The sequence below is a fragment of the Stegastes partitus genome, unplaced genomic scaffold (assembly GCF_000690725.1).
Source record: "Stegastes partitus isolate 25-593 unplaced genomic scaffold, Stegastes_partitus-1.0.2 Scaffold1, whole genome shotgun sequence".
Lineage (NCBI taxonomy): Eukaryota > Metazoa > Chordata > Actinopteri > Pomacentridae > Stegastes > Stegastes partitus.
Genome location: NW_007577732.1, coordinates 2,162,072 through 2,185,810, shown reverse-complemented (window position 1 = coordinate 2,185,810; position 23,739 = coordinate 2,162,072). Strand labels below are relative to the sequence as shown.

At 41.0% G+C, this 23,739-nt stretch overlaps 1 protein-coding gene across 1 annotated transcript; it reads right to left on the bottom strand.

Annotated features, from left to right (window-relative positions):
* Nucleotides 1-763: 763 nt before the first annotated feature.
* Nucleotides 764-23,607, bottom strand: sptlc3 (serine palmitoyltransferase, long chain base subunit 3). Its single transcript, XM_008305732.1, has 13 exons — nucleotides 23,364-23,607; nucleotides 22,404-22,445; nucleotides 21,453-21,644; nucleotides 19,874-20,028; nucleotides 17,613-17,761; nucleotides 13,770-13,894; nucleotides 12,224-12,317; nucleotides 9,714-9,819; nucleotides 8,201-8,420; nucleotides 4,967-5,093; nucleotides 2,981-3,116; nucleotides 1,594-1,723; nucleotides 764-1,486 (listed from the first exon to the last, which is right to left on the bottom strand). The coding sequence occupies exons 1-13, from the start codon at nucleotides 23,463-23,465 to the stop codon at nucleotides 1,373-1,375; spliced, it is 1,692 nt and encodes a 563-aa protein (XP_008303954.1). The 5' UTR covers nucleotides 23,466-23,607; the 3' UTR covers nucleotides 764-1,372.
* Nucleotides 23,608-23,739: the final 132 nt, after the last annotated feature.

Sequence of the window (23,739 nt, the reverse complement as noted above, 5' to 3'; positions counted from 1 at the left end):
AAAATACAAACATGGCAACGTCCTGAGGAGAAGCAAGTGTCGACTAGACCCAATCTGACACACTGTGAAAACACATTTATCATCCATCTATAATCCTTCCTGTGCTAATCAAATGATTACCCCATACCGCGAGAATTTGGAGTTCAGCGCTAATTGCTAGGTAAGGTTTCTGTTGGCTCAGGTGCTGCATATTCTGCATGCTTACCTTCACGACTGTTACGCAGTTTGTGTGGGAAAGAGAACAGCAGGTCTTTAAAACATCAACAATTAAGCTGTTAAGACTCAGTGAATATGAGCAGTCTCGCCACAAAACAAGCCGTAACACCTTTTTTATTCTGCACGCGGGTTGTTGAGATTTAACTGCATGTCAAAGAAGTAATTGCTGCATGATCTATTATTTACAGGAAGGCTATCATTTACTGCCGAGATGAAAGTGGTGTTAAACCGAGGAGATTTTTTGTAAAAACAGTTCACTGTGGAACACAAAGTCTCTGTCGACTTTTGCTTGATCTGTTCAGTTGTGAGTAGTGTAAATAATCACGCATCGGGAAATTAGCGCAGTTACAAAGGGAGGGCTCGGAACTTTTAGAAACATGTCATTCGGATAATTAATCAACCTCCGTATCCAAAACAGATTTGGGAAGTAGTTATGCACAGTAATTGTGTTTTCTTGGAAAAAAACAAAAATCAGCAGGCTCAATTATCTGGCACAGAGCAGTAAACCAGATGAAACTGCAGAATTTGAATGGAAGACTAAAACAAATGCATTTCATAATACTTTAATTAAGTAAACAGGACTCCTTACATCATATTTTCAGCAACTGTGTACTATTCTCTGATAATTCTCAGAGTTTCTAATCAGTGGTGGCTGATATTAATTTATGTGAAGCAAAAAATGCTTCCAAAGGAGGTTTTTAGCGTCTAAATATAGACATAAAAACATTTAATACATGTGATCTAAAATTTCAAACCTGTCTTCAAACGGGACTTAAGATGAGCTTAACTTCTAAACTGATCTAACAATGTGTGATTTGTCTCAGTGCATAAGCTAAATAACTGAAGATATTTTACACCTTACTTGAGGCTGAGACCAGTCCAGCAATGCTTGTGCAAAAATTTCCCATATATCCACAAATAAATGTATTACAAAATAGTATTTCAAGAGTTCATATGGTTTGGTCTTTTAAAGAAGCACAAACAAGTTTTCTGTTGAATCATAAAGTGTTACAAACATATAAAAAGCAGCTGCCAAACATTTGGCCCGTCTTCTGCTGTGAGATAAGGGTGTTACCCTGACGTTGTGTGTTTATGAGTCTGCAGCGGCGTGGACACTTAGTTTTGACACTGTGAAGTTAAGGTGTCAGGGGTCATATCAGCTGTCCAGCTCAAAGTCTGTCTCATCACAGAGGTCAGGCCGAGAGGAATATTTCCGCCGTGAGAACTTCAGACAGAGAGCGTCTCCCACCTCGTTCATGTGGTGCAGCACCTGAGGAGGGCGGAAAGTCTCAGAACATGTATGTATGTTTCGTTCAGGTGAAAAAAAAAAAGGAGAGGAATTTCGTGTCGGTCGGTTTCTCCTGTGTGTGTGTGTACCTGGTTCAGCATGTCTCTGGTGTGAGCCGCAGACACGCAGAAGCGAGCTCGGGCCTCGGTGATCGGGGTGGCCGGGAAGCCCACCACCACCACGCCGATTTTTCTCTCCAGCATTTCCCGAGCAAAAGCCCTGTCCAGCAACAAAAAAACAGAAGAAACGACTATCAGTTTGAACATATTCTGGTACACAAATAACTTCAGATACAAAAACTAAATCCAACCTAACCCTCTGGTTCAATCATCTGCATTGTATTCCTTGTAATGCCAGAATTAAAATCCCCTGATCTTCAAATCCTCAATACAATGATAAATTGTGTTGCAATGATTTTTTTTTCTCCTTTTCAAAATTACAAACCTTTCAGACAACATGATGCACTGTGTGATGTGTCCCATACAAAGTCTAATCGACTAGAGGACCTACTGTGGAAACCAGCATCAATAGTTACCTATAAATACAAAACTACGCAACAACGTATCTCACATTTTTGAGGTCTAAAGTCTCCAAAATGAGCAAACAAGCCACATTAGAATGAGAAGCATTTGCAAGTCACGAGGACTGCTGCTCCTTCTAAATCCTTAATTATGCAGTGGGAATGTGTGGTTTGAAAGACTTGTGATAATTTCTGCAAAGCACCGTAAATTAAAAAGAGCACATAGCAACACAGCAGAAGCAACATAGCTCAATTTCATGACTTTTTCCTTTGCTGACGTCAAGCAGGGAATGGCTTGTTTTGCGGCAAAATAGACATTTGGAAGAGGTTTAACCTTAAAATATGTTCTGAAAATGGTATTTGACCTCACAAATGTTACAGCTTTGTGTATTTAAGATGAATACTGAGCATCAACAAAAACGATACATTTACATTATTGATAAGAAATGTTCAGTGTTGACAAGACACCTTTTTTCCCCCAAATCATATCTGACACAAGTGAAATTTCAACTTTTACAATCAAACGTGATAACAGAGTGACTTAAAATCAGCTACATGATAGTACTTTGGAGCAATTACTAGGCTAGATCTGTCTTTTTGTGGATATTAATGATAACTGGCATTGAAAGACATTTTATACCCATTTGATTGTATACCTGAGGGACTCAAACAGTCCAGGGTTATACCTAATCAATACCTGATGTTGCCTCTTAAGTGGTTACAGGCTGCATGACTCCTCACTACTGATTCACGGAAACTTTGGAGAAAGTAATATGGCTGCCATCCAAATCACTTAGAGATGATACAAGTTGAGCTGGCAGCAAATTGGTTGTGACAACGAGGGAAGTTAATATTTACTGGTTCAAAATAAGCCCAAGTACAATGAATATACAGATCATTTCGCTCTACTCTAAAAGAGACAAGTGTTTTTTTGCTGAGAGTTTAAGTGTACTTACACCACTTTGCCTGGCATGTAGAGCAGCACTGGAACCACAGGTGAGTCATCATTGCCGTAGATGATGAAGCCCATCTCCTTCAGCCTGGCCCTGAAGTATCTGGTGTTCTCTGCCAATTGGCGGATCCGTCTCATGCCTTCAATTAAAACAAGGACACCACCAGATGTACATGAGCGAAGCACCAACTCACTGCATTTCCTCCCATATTTACGCTGTCCCCTGCAGGGAGGGACATCACCTGTCAGCAGTAGCTAATGTAGTGTGAGTTCTCTGCAGCGCCATCTCATTGTGAGTCCTGCACCTCCATCTGGGCCGTTCTAGCCTCCGCTATGAAGTTGCTCATGATTACAACTCAGCTGCAGCAGCAGATGGTTCAGTTTTGTCCGCCTGACGGCATGGTATACACACTTGTATGTTGCCAGAATGGGGGCTCACAAATTGGATATGATGGATTTCGCACAAAATTAGTGACTGCGGACTACCACTGGAGCCTAGCCATAACCGAAACCGAATACAAATAAAGCTTAAGTATCACATGTATTTCAGATAAATATATTAGAAAACAAATCAAAGGCAACAGACGAGGCCTGCTCTGCTGACCCCCCCGCCCCCTGTGTTCCTGAACAATGTGAATCGCTGGGGAGCCTGCTCGCTCTGTGGCTGCAGCAGAATTTGGCATGGCCCAGCCTTGGAACACAGCTCTGTTTCCCTCTGATTACCTGGGAACAGATTGGCAGTTCTTTCAAAGGGATGTAAGAGAGCACTTTAAATCCCCTTATCTCAGCAGAGAGAGAGAGTGAGAGAGAGAGAGAGAGAGAGAGAGAGAGAGCGAGAGAGAGAGGGGGAAACACATAACATTCGGACATCTGCCAAAAAGCACAGACCCCATTTTGTAAATTGTTCCTCTCTGCTAAGATAGAGGGCATGGAGGTCAAAAACCTGCTGCCAGACACAGAAATCATTTGCGTGGGCGAGAACATGTGGATGCTGCTGTCTGTCAGAGCTGTGTGAAATTCAACATCAAACGGAAAGATGAAGACGACACAGGAAGACTGGGAGGAAGAATTAGGCCGATATGCAAAGGCTACCTTAAGTTTCTTGTCACGGTGATATTTTATAGACTTTTTTGAAAGACTGCACTGTTTGCTGCGTTCCCTCCCGTCTATAAGACAGGTCAAGACTGATTTTTCCACAACAGCTCTTTTGCTAGGCTACGTCAGATGCAAAGCATGTCTGGTGCAGAGCCAGATGAAAAAGTTACTCATCTCTGCATGAAACTACAATATACCTCAACTATAACAGGCTTTAGTCCTTGTAGTGATTAACCCATTACAGCGCTCCACGTAGACGTGATGTTTATGTCTGTGCGCCACACAGTTTACACAGCTTATTGTGCATGCTTTAAGTCTTGTAAATGTGGTAGTGTGTACTCTAATCTGTAATCTCTCATATATTTACCATTAATACCACTAAACGTACTACTCACACTAGGACTGCTTCTATTTCCAGGAGTACGACTACGATGACTGGAGAAGAATCGCTCTGGTGCTGCTGTGAACAGTCTGGTAACGACTGCTTCCCTGCCCTAGTGTCTGATGCCATTAAGGCAGCAACTTTTCAGAGGAACAGCGTTCCACACAACACACACATGAGAATGATTTCCTCCACGTTAGGGTCACGTGTGCTCAGGGACTGCACGTCTCCCCTCTCCTTACCACTGCAGACCCCTGTAATTGCTTCCACATTTTCTGACCAAGCAGCTGTTTGTATTTCCCTGCAGGTCTTATTCCTAATGTTAACATTGGTAGTGTCCTCTGGATTTGGTTTGCAGTTGTTTCCATAAAAATTATATAAAGGTGTAAAAATTTTTATAAGCTAGACATAATATTTGTCTGCGTAAAGAACGTCTGATGAATGTATAGATAAAAAGGCTGAGAGTCAGGGTGACATTCACTGGAAGGAGCTACAATGAGCTCGGATGCTTACCCTCTGTGCTCCCGTCTTTTCCCATAATGCACTTCATGGCACGTATGATCTGCTCGGTGACAGGAGGGGACATGGCTGAGGCGTACACCGCGCTGTGAGAGTGATTACGCAGGTAGTCCACCAGCTCCTGCAATATTAGACACAGACAATCAGCAGAGATACACTATATCTATCATCTATTTTAACAAAAACGCTGCGGAAAATTAAATAGCAAGTGTGTTTACAGAAATAAACGATTACAGATCTCCTGTTTAACACAAGCGTGACCCTGCAGTTTTATTACAGCACCACTAGAGAGAGCTCATGTATAGTTGACACCTGAAAAGCAATTAAAGCGCCTCAAATCAATTCTGTGTCTCTACTGACTATAAAATAGCCCCGGATCCTTTTCTGCTCTCCAATCTGGGGGAACCGGCGCACTAATTTGAGAGAGAACCAGCATCAGAATGAGCCAGAACGAAGACCGCCATGCTTATTATTCTTAAACGTCAGCAGGAGATTAATTCTGCTAGTGGTTGACGAGAGAAGAACAGGATTTCAGGAAACTGATTTGGTCATGGGTCCCCAGAGCACATGTGTGTAAGTGGTCTGAGGTTGGGATCGGGCCTGGAGCCGCCGTGGACTGCTACTCGGTGGCTGTGTGGTGGAGAGCGGGTGCAGGGTGATGACACATAGCCGGAGATGCTGTCTGGCCACCACTTCCACTCGCCACCATCTGTCCCCACTGGGCGGCGGCTGCGGCTTCCTCAAACACATGAGGGGAAGGGATTTTAGGGGAAATGCTCAAACGTAGGATAAGAACCCTGAAACAACCTGACATCTGTTTTCGTTTAAGGCAGGAGATTTTCACAGCTTTATGGCCCCGCAGGATTTTGGTGCGACCAAGATAAACCAGTTAAGAGAACATGTCCGAAATCCACCTCATGCCTGGGGCAAAAAGTGACAGTTCAGAGTGTTTCCTCAGCCGCACGGTGGCTTCAAATACTGATGTGGCAATATGTGTCCACAAAACCACAGAGTAGGAGTGGTGCTAGACCAGCACACACACTTGCGCACGCTTGAACGGATGGAACTTGAGTGAAGTTTTGAGTAAAGGGTTAATGAATAAAGCCTCACTACTGGCATGGTTGAAGTGAATTAGAAGGAGCTTGGAGTGTATTTATTGGGGTATTTATTTTTGGTACTCTCATAAAATAGCTATAACATGACTGTTTTCCAGAACACATCTGCAGAGTCTTTTGTTGGTCAACCTGAATCCACTTATTGTAGGATTTGGGGGATTTCGCCACAACAACAAATACGTCAAATCTAAAGGTTCTCGCTCTTTTCTTGCCTTTTTCCTTTCAGGAGTTTACTACAGCCAGCTGTCAAACCAGGCAGAGTGTTCATACTTCAAACATTATCATGCTTGTTAAAAGTCATCCTGTTAAATCTGGAGCGCAGTTCCGATGCCTGCCACAAGAAGGGACTGGCACGTCGCCAGCTTTACCTTCTTATTATGGCGGAGCGGGGCTGAGCCAACATAAGGCAAAGGAAGGAAGGGTCCCTCTCTGAATACCTAATTCAAACAACATGGCCGTTTCCTCTGTTGCTTTCTAATCAACTGCCACAAAACTGGTGTGGTTATGTACTAAAGTGTACTTTTTTAATGGAGTAAAAAGGAATTACAAAGGCCCGGAGTTACAGCCTGAGGAACATTTGTTGGACACATGAGAGCTATGAGAGAGGTGGGACGTGATAGAGTGTGTATGATTGACTCCTGTACATCTATAAGATCAGGCCAGAAAAGATTAGAAATAGTTTAGAACATTTGAAAATACTGTGTATGATGTGTTTTAAGCTGCTTGGGAGACAAATGGGTTAATTTTGATACACAGACAATGCTTGCCAGGTTGTTAAAACCATGTCACGAAAGCATCGAAAAGTCAGCCCAGTTGTTAGATTTTCTGTGACAGTGATTTACCCAAGACTATTGGAATTGTTTCAGTGTGATTAATCCCACTCAATTATTTCTACTTTACTTACTGGTTGGACAATCGCTGGAGTTGCTTTCATAAACAGAAAGGCCCTACATCAGTATTTCTCAGGATTAATCAATGAATTCTGGCAGTAGGAGGAGCAGACTATCTGTGAACAACCCTGCATTTTCACAATTTTGAACTTGTCCTGGTGTAACCTTTTTTTATTGTTTGTTGAACGTTTATTCGTAACTGGCTCCACATCTTTGACACCATGTCAAAGAAATCATCAGTGTGGCTGCATTCCGTCCAAATGGATGGCCAAAAAGTTGGTTGTAAAAACATCTATATGACATATCCTCTATGAACAGTGGATAAGCTTGTCTGCATCATATTCTTCAATCGTTCTTGTACTGAGAATTAATCACTAGTGGATCAAGCTCTATTTTTGTAAATCATATAAATATGGTCAGGTGCATGCTAGTATGTTCTGACTGTTATTATCTAGGTTAACATGATTTCTTTCTTTTATAATTAATTTAGACTAACAAGGGAAGCACTGAGGCAAATCTAGATATAAAGCGCAGATTTTCCCCCCTTTGACAAATCAATTGGCAGAAGAGTAGGTGTGACTTCAGTTGAACAAATGGTAAATGGTAAACGGGATGCACTTATATAGCACTTTTCTACCTTAGCGGCACTCAAAGCGCTTTACAATGTTTTCTCATTCACCCATTCACACACACATTCATACACCAATGGCGACAGAGCTGCCATGCAAGGCGCTGCCTGCCATTGGGAGCAACTTCGGGTTCAGTGTCTTGCCCAAGAACACTTAGACTGTGGAGGGGCAGGGGATCGAACCGCCAACCGTATGATCAGAGGACAACCACTCCACCACCTGAGCCGAGATTTTCTTTGGTGGACTTCAGGTTTAGTATCCACTGTGTTGCAGTGATGCTATTTTGCCCGAATGGTGAAAGTCTGGGATGTACTATATTTACCATTCCCTTGTTGAATAGAGCTATTAAAAAAACGTTGCCATGCTCCTCTCTCTCCATTCACTCAATACCGCCAACAATCTAACAAAACCACAAAACGGAAGGTGGAAAAGTGTTCTTCGTAGGCCCACCTTTATAACAGGGATGTAGGGAATTTCAGATATTTTGATGTATTTGCAAAGACAAACATCTAATATAAATATATAAATATTGCTCCTAGTGATAAAATAAAAGCAGAGCAAGCTAAAACAGAAAATGCAAAGATCCACAGGAACCTTTTTCCCAGCGATATAGCCTCCGGCAGCCCCAAAGCTCTTTGTGAAGGTCCCCATCATCACGTCCACATCAGCTGGGTTCACATTAAACAGCTCAGTCACGCCCCTCCCTGATGATCCCACTGCTCCGATACTGTGGGCTTCATCCAGGTACAGATATGCTTTGTACTTCTTCTTCAGAGCGATGATATCAGGGAGTCGCACCACAGAGCCCTCCATGCTAATGACAGAATCACAAACAAAGAATACGGTGACAATAGGATCAACACTGACACACATTTCAATAATTATAAACCAAACTCTCAGAGTGATTAAAAGGAAAAGAATCTGACCCTGAATTAACTTTATCCACTCCAGAGCATCTCTCCATCTGTAAATGCATATTACATAATTTGACATGCTACAGTCTTCCAGGAATCTTTCTGCTGGCCTCTTTCGCTTTACTCCCACCTCTCTCCCATCCCTTCCTCCCCTCCGATGCAAACCTTTTAAGGTTACAAATAGACAGCATGAGCGATTATATGGCTAGGGGAACGGAGCAATCCCAGACCCGCTATACTTACTATGGCCGAGAATGTCTGCAGCCCAAATGACATAAGACAGGGTTTCACCAGGACCAATGTGGACTTCAAAGGCAGGCCCAGGATATAGCTAAAGCATGCTTACTCTTTATCCAAGTCTTTTGATGTTTCCGGGAGGTGATAGATGGAGCATTAGTTCTTTCAGTGCTTGACTGAAAGGCGGCATTTCGCTCTCATGTCTGAGGTTGACATTAGACATTATTGCCTGGTAAAGACATTCTGATGATTTGCAATGAAGCTGTCTCTAAAGGGGCCATGACTGTTGGGGTACTAATCATTATTTTAATGTCAAGCGATGGACATGTTTGCGGTTTTCCTCTTCTTCGATTAAAGTCCAATAAACAATTCAGCAAAAATTCACAGTATTATATTTTAGCTCAGAAAGACTGAAATGGAAGTGGAATTGCGGGCAAAAAAGGGGAAGAAGGGAGAAAAGAAAATGGCCGTGATAAACAGTTGGAGCTGGGGGTGTAGCCAAGTCAATCTCTGTGGCTCCATTTGGCCTTGATTTGGAGCTAATGAGCAGATGGAGAGGGTCACTACGACTCGGGATAGCTCACTGCCTGGAGAGACACACAATACCTTTCTCCTCTCTCCAGTAATCAAATGGTACCCAACCATAGACACACACACACACACACACCTACACACACACATGCACACGCACACACGCACTCATGCACTCACACAATCTATTATTCAGGGGTAGAAAGGGAAGCAATTGAAAAAGAGAACATTACAGGCACTGCTGAGCACAGGCTCACCTCAGGTTACAAATAAAGATTCCTACCTGAGTTTTGTTGTGCGAAATTCAGCTAAAGACCACCTGGAAATCCATACTTAGACAGATTGACACTAGAGCTCAACTTACACAAGATGTGTGTTTGTGAGAGTGACTACACTAATGTGTGGGCTGCATAACAACAGCTGACCTGTAGATGCCTTCCACCATGATAAGGATCTTCTTCCAGGGCCTGTGGGTCCGAGGCTGCCCTGAGCAAACTGCCTCTTTTAGCATCTTCTCCAGACTGTGCATATCTGACACAAACAGACACACAAACACACACACAAAGGAGAATGAGAGGGAAAGAGAGCAAAACACTTTATTTGTAAAAAAAAATAAATAAATAAAAATACTGCACAATAGAAAGCTGCAATAATCAAATTATAGCTTGCAGGGAACACCAACTCAAACAAACAAACAACAGTATGCAAAGTAATAATTTCCAAAGGGCAAGGTAGTTTACAGAGAACACAAAGCACTACTATATTTGCCAGAAACACCTTCCACCACCTACTACAGCAATGTCTGTGTCAGAGGATTACTAATTGAACATAAAAAATGGGTTTAGCCAAAGACCTGTTCAGTGAAGTCTGGATGGCTAAATTTTGGTGTCAGCAGAATAATTTCAAAGTGACATGTAGAGTTTATAAGAGGCAATGGTGAGATTATTAAGGATCCTCTGCAGCACACCAGCAGATGGCAGTATTTAATAACTATAGTTAATATGAAGTATTATTTGAAATATGACTGCAATCCAGCCATTTCTTGCTGAGCAGCGAGGAAGCCTGTCAGAGCTAATAATCTATCATAGATGATTGATATCACTGCCTCAACACAAAAAAATAGGTTTACTTAAGAGGTAGCAGATGCTTTGCTGCTAAAATCCCTTCCTGAAGCTTACTAGAACAGAACACATTTAATGCAACTACGGAAGACTGAGGACAGAAGACAGCGGAAGAGAAACCCACTGTGGTTTGCTGCGTGCATATTCAAGAATGAGGAAAAGATTATTTCACAGTTAAGCACTGATTGAAGATAAACCCTGCCTGATATTGGCTGTATGACTGCTTTATAAGGATGGTTATCTCTGTGCCTGCATGATACACGTGCACGCAGTTGTGGATATCCATAAAATGCCACCATACTATCTTATCTTTGCTCTGACCCTCAGGGTGCAGAATGGCTACTGGCTTAAAAAATAAATTAATTAATGTATTAACTTGAAAGAATAAGAATGAATGTAAGCATCCTTTTTTGACTATCTGAAATATTTCATCCCAGTCAGACAATGCTAGACTGTACAAACCAGTCCACCTACTCTCTGGTATGAAATGCCATCTCTGTTAAAGATACACCTCTCAAAACATTCCAGATGCCACAAACAAGTTATCTCAGACAGCGCTTGAAGTGCTGTTACAAAAAGATCACAATGTCGTTGTTTTTTTTTCTTTTTCCCCCATTATTTGTTATTGTGGCTCAGTTGACTGGTATAACCCTCTTAGTAAATATTCTGCTAATAAAAGAGTGTCTGCTGCAGGAGGTTTCGAGGCAGGGAGGGGTCAGCAGCTCAGGTGCCTGAGGGCTCTTTGCCTTTAGACAGGCCTCTGGGATCTGCTTGGAGGACCCATAACTGACTCTGCTTGTACCTGTCAGGACACATTTGCTGCCAGAGGACTGGCTCATTTGTGCTGTCTCCTGAACGAACAGAGCTGTTTCTAATGCATGCACAATGGATGCTGTATCATCCATACTTAATCGTTTCCTCTTATATCTATTTACAATATGCAATTTCACAATATAATACAGGACACAGAGTTTAAGTAAGATGGCACTCTCATATAAATAATCCTGCTTTGTTTTTCTGCTGTAAATGGATAACACACTGTCATGACTGTAAACTGAATCCATTTCTTTAAAGCTTTTACATGTGCTGCTCTAAACACAGAATGTTAAGTAGGTCTTTCCTAAGGCAAATCCTGTACTGCACAAAAAGTAAAGTGCTTCTCGCAGCAGCAACAGTTTAGCATGATGACAAATAAAACGAGATAGTAGGCAGCGGTGGATGCAAACAAACTGAAGCTTCATCAGCAGACAATCTCATGACGAAACAAAAAAAAAAAGACACAATGTTTGCTGTTCTGGAAGGTGCAGCAGACACACAATGACTCTTAAACACCAACGATGCTGGTAAACTGAAACAATATGGATCTCACTGGTATAACTTAAACACACAGTATGTCATTTTTCCTGCAAGGGGTCTCTCAATCTAAACAATAAGAAAATAATAACAATAGTTGGGTACAGTTCTGTTATCTGTGGTCAAAATAATCATACTAAAATAATAGATTTCCTAATTTTTTTTCTTCCGTTCTCTCTGATTTATCATTTTTGTTTACCGTGTTTACCAGAATGATACAACACGATTAAAAGGGGACCAAATATAAAGGCACCGTTACATTGAAAAAATCCAAATCCAAATCGGATTTCTCTGGATTTGAACATTGTTGTAAATCACATAATGTAAAAGCACAAGTCACTGGTCTTAGTCGTCTTTAGACAATAGACATGCAAAAAGGTTAGAAATGATACTTTAAATAATACTTTTGTTTTTGTGAGACAAAAGCACTAACGCACAAATGAGAAAGTTGGTGGACTTACTGTTGTGTTTGAAAACTCGAATGGTTGCTCCTGACAGTCTGGCCCCCAAAATTAGAGATGTGTGATTGAGCTCATCACTGAGTATCAAACAACCCTGGAAATCAGCAAATAGAAAAGGTTTCATTTAAAGTTCATGAGAAAGGCTTTTCGGTTCCAGTGTAATAGCTGAATGCTAGGCTGCTGCAATCGTAAAATCAAAAAAATCTCTAGGAACTCACCTAGCTTCCTGTGTAACTACATTACATGGACTACATGATAGTAAGCTCTGTTACTGATAAGATGGCAACATTTGCATAGATAGGGTATAATGGCATTTTGGGTTCAGTTGTCTATAGTTAGTAAGACAGCCAATTAGACTGTCCCTTGGGTACAGAAGAAATTAATTAGCTTGTTAACAGTAAACATGATCATAATTTTATGGATAAAAATCATGGGATTGTGTGCTACACATTGCTACAATTGTTTGTTTTTATGTAGTGCAGCATATGTTTAGTTGTAGCAGTGTCCTTGTAGAATGTGCAGTATATAAACAGGATGCACCTGGCTAATTACATGCCAGCTTACTCCACTTGCCCTGCCCCCATCTATGCCTTAATTCCAATCACCAATGTCTAGGTTCTGTTTGTAGGACGAGCTATATGCTCTGTACATGTTAGTGATTAAAAAAAAATCTTTGATGTCTGATGAAGTTTTGACCCACAGAAATATCACAATTTTCATAAGAGAAGACACAGTACTTCCATAGAAATCAGCATGCAAATTAATTCAGCCGTTCCACGAAATTCTCTCCAGTACATTAGCATATATAACGCTGAGGCTCTAAGCATTTGACTGCATTAGTCTGAATGAAGTCTTGTACTGGGTATGTTGACACCGTCTCAGTGACAGATACGCTCGGTTTGGCCTGGGGTCCAGCTGGCCTGGTCCCTGGTCTACCAGCAGCTGTCACTCTAATGTTGTTGTGCCTGCACAGCAAGGCCTGTCCTGGCACAGCCTGTCCCTGTAGGACAGAGCTGGCAGTGAGGGTTGACCCCCAGCCTCTGCCGGGTTACTGTGGGGGCTGCAGCCTAAGGGGCTGCTACACCTCTTGAGCTGCATAAACGACCCTGTTCTCATCACTTAAACAGTCAACCTCCTCTTCCTCCTGTCCAGTCCAATCACGGATATTCGTGCTGTGTGTTGCCCCTGGTAACCCACGGCCCGCTGCATGAGCCAGGCTGGTGTGCCGAGGGGCCAGAGTATGGGTAATCACACCCTTGAGTAGTGCTCTTAACAAAACCTGCCCTTCCTTGTCTATGTGTCTGAATGAAGCCATGTATGCCCAAAGCCTCATCCTTCTGGCTACTGTAATGTTTAATTATGATTTTAATTAAGAGGGGTGGGTCGGGAGTTGTTCGCAGCTGAGTTTAGATGACTGTTATTCATTAATTTAGGCCATATGCAAGAAAGGCTAATTAGATTAATATCTGCTGCACTGTGAAATTACACCCATGTAAAGTAGGATTTCCTGTACACTGTGTGGAATTTAGTGTGTGAAATCACATACCTTGCCAACAAGTGCTGGAATGTTCATTGAGTTGGTGGCAAAACCCATACCATAAGTCATAGAGGCCTCCACTCCAAGGAAATTGGCCACAAGTTGCTCCAGCTCCTCATGGATGCTCAGGTTACCTACAAGACAGAAATCAACAAAAGGATAACTCACTCTGACAAGATCACTGTACCTGTTGGTTTATCTGGTAGTCCTTTAGTCCCTAGGTTTTGCTGGTCTTTGTCATCCAATCACAAATTTTGACAAAGATAAATGTCTCCTGATAAAAGCAAGAGACCCAAAGGCGAACGTTGGGATCAGCATCCGTGCCTCTCGCTCTCGAGGGATTTGAGGAGCTTTATAAAGATTCAAGATGTGGCAAATTGTATTTTAGTTCAGCTACCCTATCTTATCCCTGGTAATATCAAGGCAAGTCCTGCAAAGTCTAAAATGTTTCTGCAGCACATTTTGGGACTGAAACAGTTGGTTATAACCCAATGTGACAGCTGGGAACCAGAATTCATTTAGAAGAATTGATCAGATCGTAAACTAGCACCTGACATGGTGTTTTTTTCTGTTTTGTGCAATAAAAGTCCCTTTTCAGGGATACTTTTCAGGTATCTGCCCTTGTGGTTAGCTGATAAATAGAACAATTACAGTTGTAATTGGGAGCTACAGGGAGAGAGGTAGGCAGTAAAAGGTTTATACACACTGTATTTTATTTCTGCAGGCTCTGAGCAAAGCTATATGCTGTATGTATTGTAGAAATATACCATACCCTTTAACAAATATGACCACTCTTAACACTTATATTACACTATAATGCTATTAAACTAGTTACTCTTTAAATAATTTCATTGTGTGTTTTAATCACACAGCATAACTTTATGTGCATTCTCAAATAAAAATGACGCATTAATAGGAAATACATGGGATACTAATCACTGTAGTCATAATCAAAAACCATAAGTAACCACAGAGAGCAGGCATTAAAAGTTCAAACAGACTATATGTTTCAGTAAGGACTGGAAAATGGGTATTGAGTGATGGGTATAAAACTATAATGCAGTGAAGCAGCTCTGTCTTTATGGTGATTCACATTCGGTGCTTTCCATCAGGCCCTGCGCCAAGTCAAATCGATTCATACATTTCCTCGACCACTCAGGCTCACAGCCCCTGCTGGCATGTGCAGCTTCTTTTTTTAATCAGACTGCATTGGCATTTTCTCTCTTTACTGGACATTTTACTTAGCTGTGGCTTTAAAGGCATGACCTGCCTTCTTATTGAATCGTTAACCTCAGAAGTCAGCTTTCGGTCTGGATACACTTCAGGTAAAAGAGGGTGAACAGACGTTGCTCACTCTGCTCACTTGTGTTAACTGAAATACAGGAGCGCTTACTTCTTGTTAAGCTTGGTCACCTGTCCTACAAGTTACCAAGGTCACCCTGCTGCCACCACAGTCATCAAAGTCTGTTGATGAGAAAGTTGAATAGCTATTGCCAAGTGTTGTTATGAGGAGACAATAACACTTGACTGTGAAATCTCAAAGCTATATCTGTCTCTTTTATAGGAAACGTGTGACTGAGACTTTATTTTAAAGCCTTTACAGCAAGTGAAAGAAAAAGGATCAAGGATAGAAGTGTTAATCATTTCTATGACTAACCTCAACTGGAGTCACAATAGGCAAGTGCAGCACTTGGCTTAGTTTGATGCAAAACAGCCCAATTGTATTTGTGTATTAGGACTGAAGCAACATTTTTACTACAATGTGCTTCTTGAAATTGTCAGTCTTTTGGATGCTTGACATCATTATCTAATTTATAGTATGTTAATAATTGCAGGGAAAGTAGGAACCTCGAGCTATCCATTAATACGAATCCATGAATGTTTGACATGCCTGTTTATTCAAAGGGTGTGCTTCCAGTGCACTTTGTATCTACTTTTGCATGCCTATTTGATTAAAAAAACACATCAAATTGCACTCCCTGTACACTTAAAAATTATTTCCACTTTTAGTGTAGATACAATATATATGGTATGCTAGTTGTGGGAAAATGATTTATAATTCTTTTGTATTTATACCATTTAAGTTACGTTTGAATTCAACTTGACACAAAAAAAGTTGACATAATATACAAATATTCAGTTTAACTGCAATTTGTAAAAGAATTTAATATCAGATCATGTTATGGGAGCGATGTAATATTTAATTTCAATCGAACCGTATGTTTTTTTGTGATTTAAAAAAAAAAATATATCGAATGCTGGTAAAAACAGATCCAGGAAAATTCGATTTGGAAGATGTTCTGTGTATTGCCGATACAAATTGCTGTGGTGATGATAGCATCACTGCTACTACAGAGACACTAGGGTCTTTAATAATTTATGCTTAATAAGGTCTCCAGGGAGAAATGCTTGTTATTCAGTAACCCGTTTGGTGAGCCAGCTGAAACACACATCAGAAACCCAGGCTAAAACAGTCCCATTTCGAAAGAGAAATAAACATATAAATAAATAAAATAAATGAATAATGGATGGCGTGCAGGTTTGTGTGTGTGTGTGTGTGTGTGTGTGTGTGTGTGTGGGTGTGTGTGTGTGTGGGTGGGTGGGGTATGGTGCGGGAGTCATACTTGCACTCTGACAAAAATACCAATAACTAGCAGTCACATGCCCTTTAATTCCTGTGGTTTTCTCTGTTCTAGTCCGACTGCTGATATCACGGGACACTACACAGTGACTCAACTTGCTCTGAGCTCGTATGTCAGCTCACCTTCTGCTAGCCTGCTCTCAGAAGATACGCAGTAAACTGGAGTCAGCAGTGTCATAAACTGAACATCACAGACGCGCAGAAAACTGCTTTTCTCGGGTAAACTTAACTAAGTGTGGCCTGTTCAACAAGCTCCATAATGTTTACACGTCGACAGGTTTTGACGAGTAATCATTAAATTCCCCCTACTGCAGTGCTGCTACGCCAGAACACAAGATCCCGACCCACATAGTCACTTAAACACCATCAGAAGCGGAACGGAAGTTCAAAGGATAAAATACCATTCAAAATTCATCAGAAGCCACAGATTTCACTTTGAGATCCTTTCTGTTCTAACAATTCCATCACATACATGTACATTCCTTTTGCATCCTGCTGTACAATCCTGCTCGGATGCCTTGTGTATGGCTTCAGCTTGTTTTTGGAGTTTTGCCTATCCCCTTTCAAGATTTTTATCCGTCTTTTAGGCGTTTTAGACTTCGCCAGGCTGACTGCTCACCTGTGCATGACTTTTGAATGTCTCTATAAAGACTTTGATTTGGAACTGTAATCAGTTTTCCTGAGTGAGCCGATTTCTTATTTTAAGATTGTTACACATGTTTAATGCCCAGAGTGTTTTTTTTTTCATTACTTTATTATATAGCTTCCCGTGCTCCTTAGTGTGAACCAATATGTTGTGATCCCAACTTATGCCCAAATGGTACATAATTTAACAAAACTTGAATAATTCATGGAAAATTGCAGCTACTGACAGATAATTAAACATGCAGGGAGGATAATTTGCAAGAAATATAATAAATGATTAGGTATAATCAAAAGAAATATATTAAATCATGGCATATGTGATGAAGGAGATAGGATTTTATTTTCAATTTAGTACTCAGCCCGTTCAATGTTATCAGAGTCTGACAGAGACAGGCACATAGGAGACATTTTAAGCACTGTACACTACAAACAGTTGATAACTTGACTTAGAAAGTTGACATTTTTTGCAAAAGAGAAAATAAATGCCTTTGTTGAAACTGGCTCAAAATGGCAAGTGGCACATGGCTTCCTTTATCTGTAAAAGTGAACATTGACCACAAACTCACCTATTTCCTGTCTTGTGCTGCAAACTCCAGCCCCATACTGATGCACTTTATCTGCAACAGTTTTCAGGAAGTCAGCGTTGTTTTCAGCAAAGCCGAGGTAGTTGTAAGAGCCCATGTTGATGACGTTGTGTAATGTCCTCCCAGTAAACCTGTAAGCATATATCCGTTAGAAATCAGTTTTTTTTCTGCACATACACACAAATCTTCACACACACACACACATACACACATGCACACACACAAACACAAACACAAAGTAATGAACATTTGAATAAATGTGCTATTTGCTCATCAAAAACCTGCTATTTTATCTGTACAGTTCTGTTCGTGAGAAGTGCAATTATAACAACGTGTATTTAGGGTAAACAGCTGTGACGGTATGCAGAAGCAGTTTGTGTTATGTCTATTTCATTTTTTAAGTACATCATCAAATATTTACATGTCACTTTTAGCCAGAATCAAGAGATTATGCTCCATTGTAAGAAATGAAGTACACATGTAACAGTCAGCAAGCTGTGGTGTTACGTCTGTGGTCGTATCTGTGTTTAGTTTTTCCTGTGCTCTGTGTGCTTCCCCGCTGTGTGCCTATTTAGTGTGCAAACAAGGCTGCGCCGTACCAAAGACTGGATTGGCTGAACGACCAAAGAACGCGGTACTTAAGGCGGAAGGATGATGTCGCTGGACATGCGGAGATGGTCAGATGGGCGGGCCACCCTTCACTGCGTCCAAACCAGAATACACAGCTCAAGCACAGCGTTCTTTGATAAGTTAAAACAAATAGTGTGTTAAATGTATGGAGTGAGCTGCTACTTTTTGTTTAATCCTTTTTCTCCTGGTTAAGTTAGAGAGGGAGGTTAGACTTTGTGTTTAATTTTGCTCCTTTTATTTGGTTAGGTAAGTTGGACTCCCAAAAGTATAGTGTGTTTTTGTTTGTTATTTTGGCGTAGAGCTCACTCTTAATTTAATTTACACATTACCTCTGTTTTGTTTTGGTTAACCACAACCTTTGTCACCAAATCAAATTTACTGTCAATAAATTATTAACTTCTCTGAGAAAACGTTTTGTGTGGCTGCTTGAGACCTGTGAAGGACGGCAATTCATGTTGCGGTAAAGTAACCCCTCGGCTGGGCGTTACAGGGGAAACACGGAAAGTCAATATCCAATAATTTCTTGCAATAAAGCAAGTTCAAGTTAACTTCACACAACTGCACATGGTCAGTCGAGTGTGGTACATCCCCACTGCACATCATCAGAGTTTAAAAGAAAAGTATTTGAGAAGAACTTCACCATTTCATCAACTGGCCTACTTCTTCTCTCAAATCACACAAACCAGCAAACTACTAGAAACCCCGTCTACGTATATCTTACCCACTCATCACACTTGGCCACAGAAGACAAGCTGACTGCCTCATTTGTACTTTTTCCAGCCACAATAACTCTCTTGAAACACGTAATCCACACTTACCTCTTTACCAATTCATAATGTCATATTCCTTCCCCGTGGCTCTGCTCATATTCTCTTTTTTATAATATATTCCCTGGCCGTGTTGTGCAGCACAGAGGAATATCAACCGTAGCCCAGAAACCCAGGAATGACATATCTTTGCCGATGACAAATACCCATGTTTGGGCGTGCCAAATAAATCTTGGTTGTCTAGCTTGTAGCCCCAGAAGAGAGATGATTGTGTTGTGGAACACTTGCTGGCCTGTTCTAAGCTGGAAAAGCATTTGTACATTCTTAAATTGAGTGGTATACACTGACAAGCCAGAACATTATGCCCAACATGCTGTTGGCCGCATTCTGCCAAAAAGCTCCGACCCACCGAGGAATGGATTCTACAAGATCTCTGGAGGTTCCCTGTGGTATCTGGTGCCAGAACTCAGCACATCCTTGAAGTCCTTCTGTGAGTTTGAGCTGCCACGGGTCAGATTTGTTCCAGCAAATACCCCAATACCCAGCGGTAGGTATCCCACAAGCCCTTTCATTGTGGAGATGCTCTGACCCAGTTGTCTGGCCATAACAATGTAGACCTTGTCAAAGTCATTCAGATCTTCACACCTTTCCATTCCCCTCACATCCAACACTGTGATGAAAACCCACTGTTCACTTACCATCTACGATAACCTAGACCTTGATAAGTGTCTTTGCTATGCGTCAGTGTTATTCCCTTATGTGAATGGTCATAATGTTTTGGCTCATCAGTGTGTATTGTTGTAATCCGCTATAGTATGTCTAACATAGATAATTAGGTTATAGTACCTGAATGTCCAGTTGTAGTCATCAGACACCCTCTCCATCAGGTCAAAGACGGGTCCCGGCAGGCTACATATGGGACGGTTCCAATTGTCTCGTACCCTCATGTACAGGTTGCGAGTGTAAAAGTTCTCAAAATCTTGATAAAGTGGTACAAAAGCCTGAGGATGACAAGAAACATTTTTTATTAACGTCACAGTAAGCCAGTACCGAGATACTTTTTTTTTTTTAAGTAACAGATGTTTTTTCACTCGGTGAGTTCAATAACAACAAAAATAGATATAGCCACATTTCGCTCTTATACTTTTTCAAGACAATCTTAACACAAACCCACTGACATAGGTGCTGCCGGAGTGCTCTCATAATACGACTGAAATTCATTTACGTCTTTTTCAGCATTTGAAGAGCCAATCATCATTAAAGTGTATGTCATGCATGAGAGCCAGTACAAAGAATCATTTGTCTAAAGGTGTATTGGCATTCAGAGTGTACCGATTGCTTCATTCTCAACTCATGCACTGAGTAGCACGCAAGAAAACATTCCACTTTAAAAGTTGCTGGTGGCTGCTGCTAGCCTTTGACACAGATAATTAAATCTTTTTTTTCTAACTAACTGATGTTAACTAATAAATATAAAAAGGCAGCACAACATCCTTTCATTCTTTATTTGCTCTTCTAACAATATCTGCATGTGTTACGCATTTGAAAACGAACACTACAAAACCAGCCTGTTGAGTTTGAACAGCTTGTGCTGCAGTCACAATGCCTGTAGGAAATAAAAGCTTGCTTCGCTCTGTTTTTTTTTTTTTTTTTAAATACATATTTATATATTGCCTGTAAGATGAGCTTGACCTATGCCTGCACCGCAACTTTTCCCCAGTATGGATGTTTTGGATGCTGCTCCATTTACAAGTAAGTAAATGGAATCATTCAAAACACAAACTAATTGTGTTCATTTGCCTATATTTTCTTAATGCCACACTAATTACAACCTGCTACATTCATTGTCTCATTTATTACATGTTTAGCTTCATACTGTAAATGACCATTGTCACACACAGAAGCAAACTGCCAAGTTATTCCCTCTAGAGACCGCTTCATTCGCTCTGTCCACAGACATACTGCCTTACAAAAATAACAACAAAACATGGTCACAGCATCAGTTTTTTTTTTTTTTTTTTAAAGCTATAGCTTTTTCAATGGGACAAAAACAAACCTGACAGCTACAAAACACGTGCAATTTTTGGACTTATTATATCAAATCCGTGGTAACACAAAGGCTCTAATGTGGCAGTGCTCAGGCCCTATCAAAAATCTGAAGCACAGTACAAAGAAAGAGCTTGCATCCTCTGAGATTTAATTAGATCTTGAACAGATATTCTCCGTGGCGTCGTGGTTCACCCATAGCAACGTTTTAGTGTAGGGGAACACGAGGGAAGAAAGCAGAGGGAGAGCTTAAGGAAAAAATTGAAATAATTAGAGGAAAACAAATTGCACTGACATTGAGTGCATGTCTGGGTGCTCGTGTACGTCTACAGGATGTGTATAAGCCTTCTATTTGCCCATGTTTGCATGTGTTACGTACCTTCTGTTCTTCTCTTTCCTGGGCAAGATGGCACTTCTCTAAGCCCACAGCTCTGAGGAAGTCTCTGAAGTAGCCAAACAGGGTGACAATGCCAAAGCCCAGGTATGTCATAACAGCCACATACATAGGCGCCTGCTCAAAGGACTCCGGTATGTGCTGCCTGGAGGGGACGCTGGTCCCTGGGCCATTTTTCTGTACAACAGGAGACACACATGAGCTGTCTTTATTGCACAACACAACACAATACTGTTTGAATAAAAGTGGCTCGGTTTCAAATGAGGGTTTGTAGTTAACACTCAAAAAGGAAGCAGACCGTGTCCTACTAATCACAAACACATATTGTTTAACACTGAAGCCAGAGGAAGACTATTCATAGCAATGCTACACTACATACAGGCTAATTTTCTTGTAAGTACAAACCAGCAGAACTTATACTTCTCTTCTTGATAAAGAGGCAGTTTGGGGTGGTAACTAGTTAGCCCTCCAAGGCCTAAAGATATTTTTAAAAGGACAAATTATAAACATGTAACACTCCTGACTGCCATTGATTTGAGACAGCTGCTGAAAGGATTAAAATTGCACAAGAAATTACAAAAAAAAAATCCCTGTACTGTTTAACCATGCTGATTGCTGTCATCCTAATGATCTGAGCACCAGCCACAGTTTGTTTTGTTTGCTTTGCTGCTGTCTGTCACATTCTTGTGAAGAAGAGCAGTCAGGAACAACAGCAAACAGAAGCATCACTTTTAAAGCAAACAGTCCCTAATTGGATTTGATCATCAGTGTGCCTTAGAAGTACTCTTAGCTCTTTTGGACAAACTATTAGTTCTGTGACCATGTGTGCCATCGACATTATGGCGGGGCAAAAGCTACGAACCATATCTTGTTTTACCCTGATAAAAAGACACATTTTGGCACCCAATGTGATAATGCTAAGAAGATGTCACTTACGGTCGCCATGTTGTTAGCTTTAGCCGTTGCACCTTGAAGACCCTGCATGCCAAAAAAAAACAGGATTCTTAAAGAGTGTGATGATAAATGTTGTCAAATATTTCTTGAGTAAAGTGTTTGAGGACTGTAAAATGATTTTTTTTTAAAAGTTCAAGCAGAGGTAAGTGGTTTTGAGAGGAGCTACAACGGTCTTGAAAAGTCACTAGTTGATGCTAGCTAAAAACAGATGCTAACGCTGACCGTGAGCCCTGGACACAGTAAACAGTCTAATATAAAAACAAAAGTATTATCATCCATTTTAAATGAGTTGCGAGTATGTTATGACTGGCATTCAAACTACCGTGCAGAATCGCAATGTAAAAGCGTTTTCTGTTATCAGAAAAAACTTTTAAAAATGTTGAAGTGAAGCAGGTTGCGTTAGCTATTTTTTTTTTATAGCAGCTAGTTAGCAATCTGGAAATTGCACTATGTTGTTAAAGCTTGAACGTCAAAGCAAAAGTGCACCTTCTGAACTGTAGTATTTAGCCTGAAGGCAAAGAAAAACCTGCTTTGGCGGAAGAAAAGCATTTCAGGGCGGGGTGAGTATTGCTGTTGGATTGCTGTCCCTTGTTTTTTTTTTTTAAAAAAAGCTGCATCATATTGTTTGCTACTGATAACAAAGTTGTGTTGAGGGTTGCCTTATCACAAACCAAATCATATATTTCACAAGGGCTATTAGAGATTAAAAACACAGCGGGTACGTTGGCTTTCTGGGTGTTATTTTGATTAATTAATTTATGTTTTGCAGTGTACCTGCAGCAGTTAAATCCGGGCCGTTTCAGGTAAAGGGCGCCAATGAAAACAACATGATCATAAAGTACCTGGCCGCACCTTAAATATGGTACACGAAACAGTTTGGAGTACTCTTTTTTTGTTGTTTTTGTATACAAATCGTAAGCTAGCAGCCGCTGACGGGCATACCTCTCTCTTGTTGTGATATCCATTTCTGTCGGTATCTTCGCGTTTCAGTCCATTGTGGGTGAGCTGCGGCTTTAGGTTGCCTTCAGCAGCACTTCTTGCCATATTCCCTTCCAGCGCCGCGGCGGCTGCCTCTGCCTCTTGTCTGCCTGACAGGTTGAACCGGTGTGCTTCACTCGACTTCCAAAGGTGACTTCCTCCTTCTGCTGTTTCGGTTCAGCCTCCTTTGAAACGTGATTTGAACTGCGCTTGTGTTCAAAGCCTCTCCAACAAAACGAGAAGTTGCGCTTCAGTCAGCCCACTGTTTCGATATCGTGTAAATGTGGCAGCTTCTCCTTTATTTCAAAATAACACTTTCGAAGCACTTCACATTTCACAG

Bases quoted from the DNA above. Each gene is read 5' to 3' on its own strand.
- sptlc3 (XM_008305732.1), bottom strand. From the start codon at position 23,465: ATGGCAAGAAGTGCTGCTGAAGGCAACCTAAAGCCGCAGCTCACCCAC. The intron at 17,762-19,873 runs GTACTATAACCT...ATATGCTTACAG, and splicing joins GACTACAACTGGACATTCAG to GTTTACTGGGAGGACATTAC. The intron at 3,117-4,966 runs GTAAGCATCCGA...TTTTAATTGAAG, and splicing joins AAAAGACGGGAGCACAGAGG to GCATGAGACGGATCCGCCAA.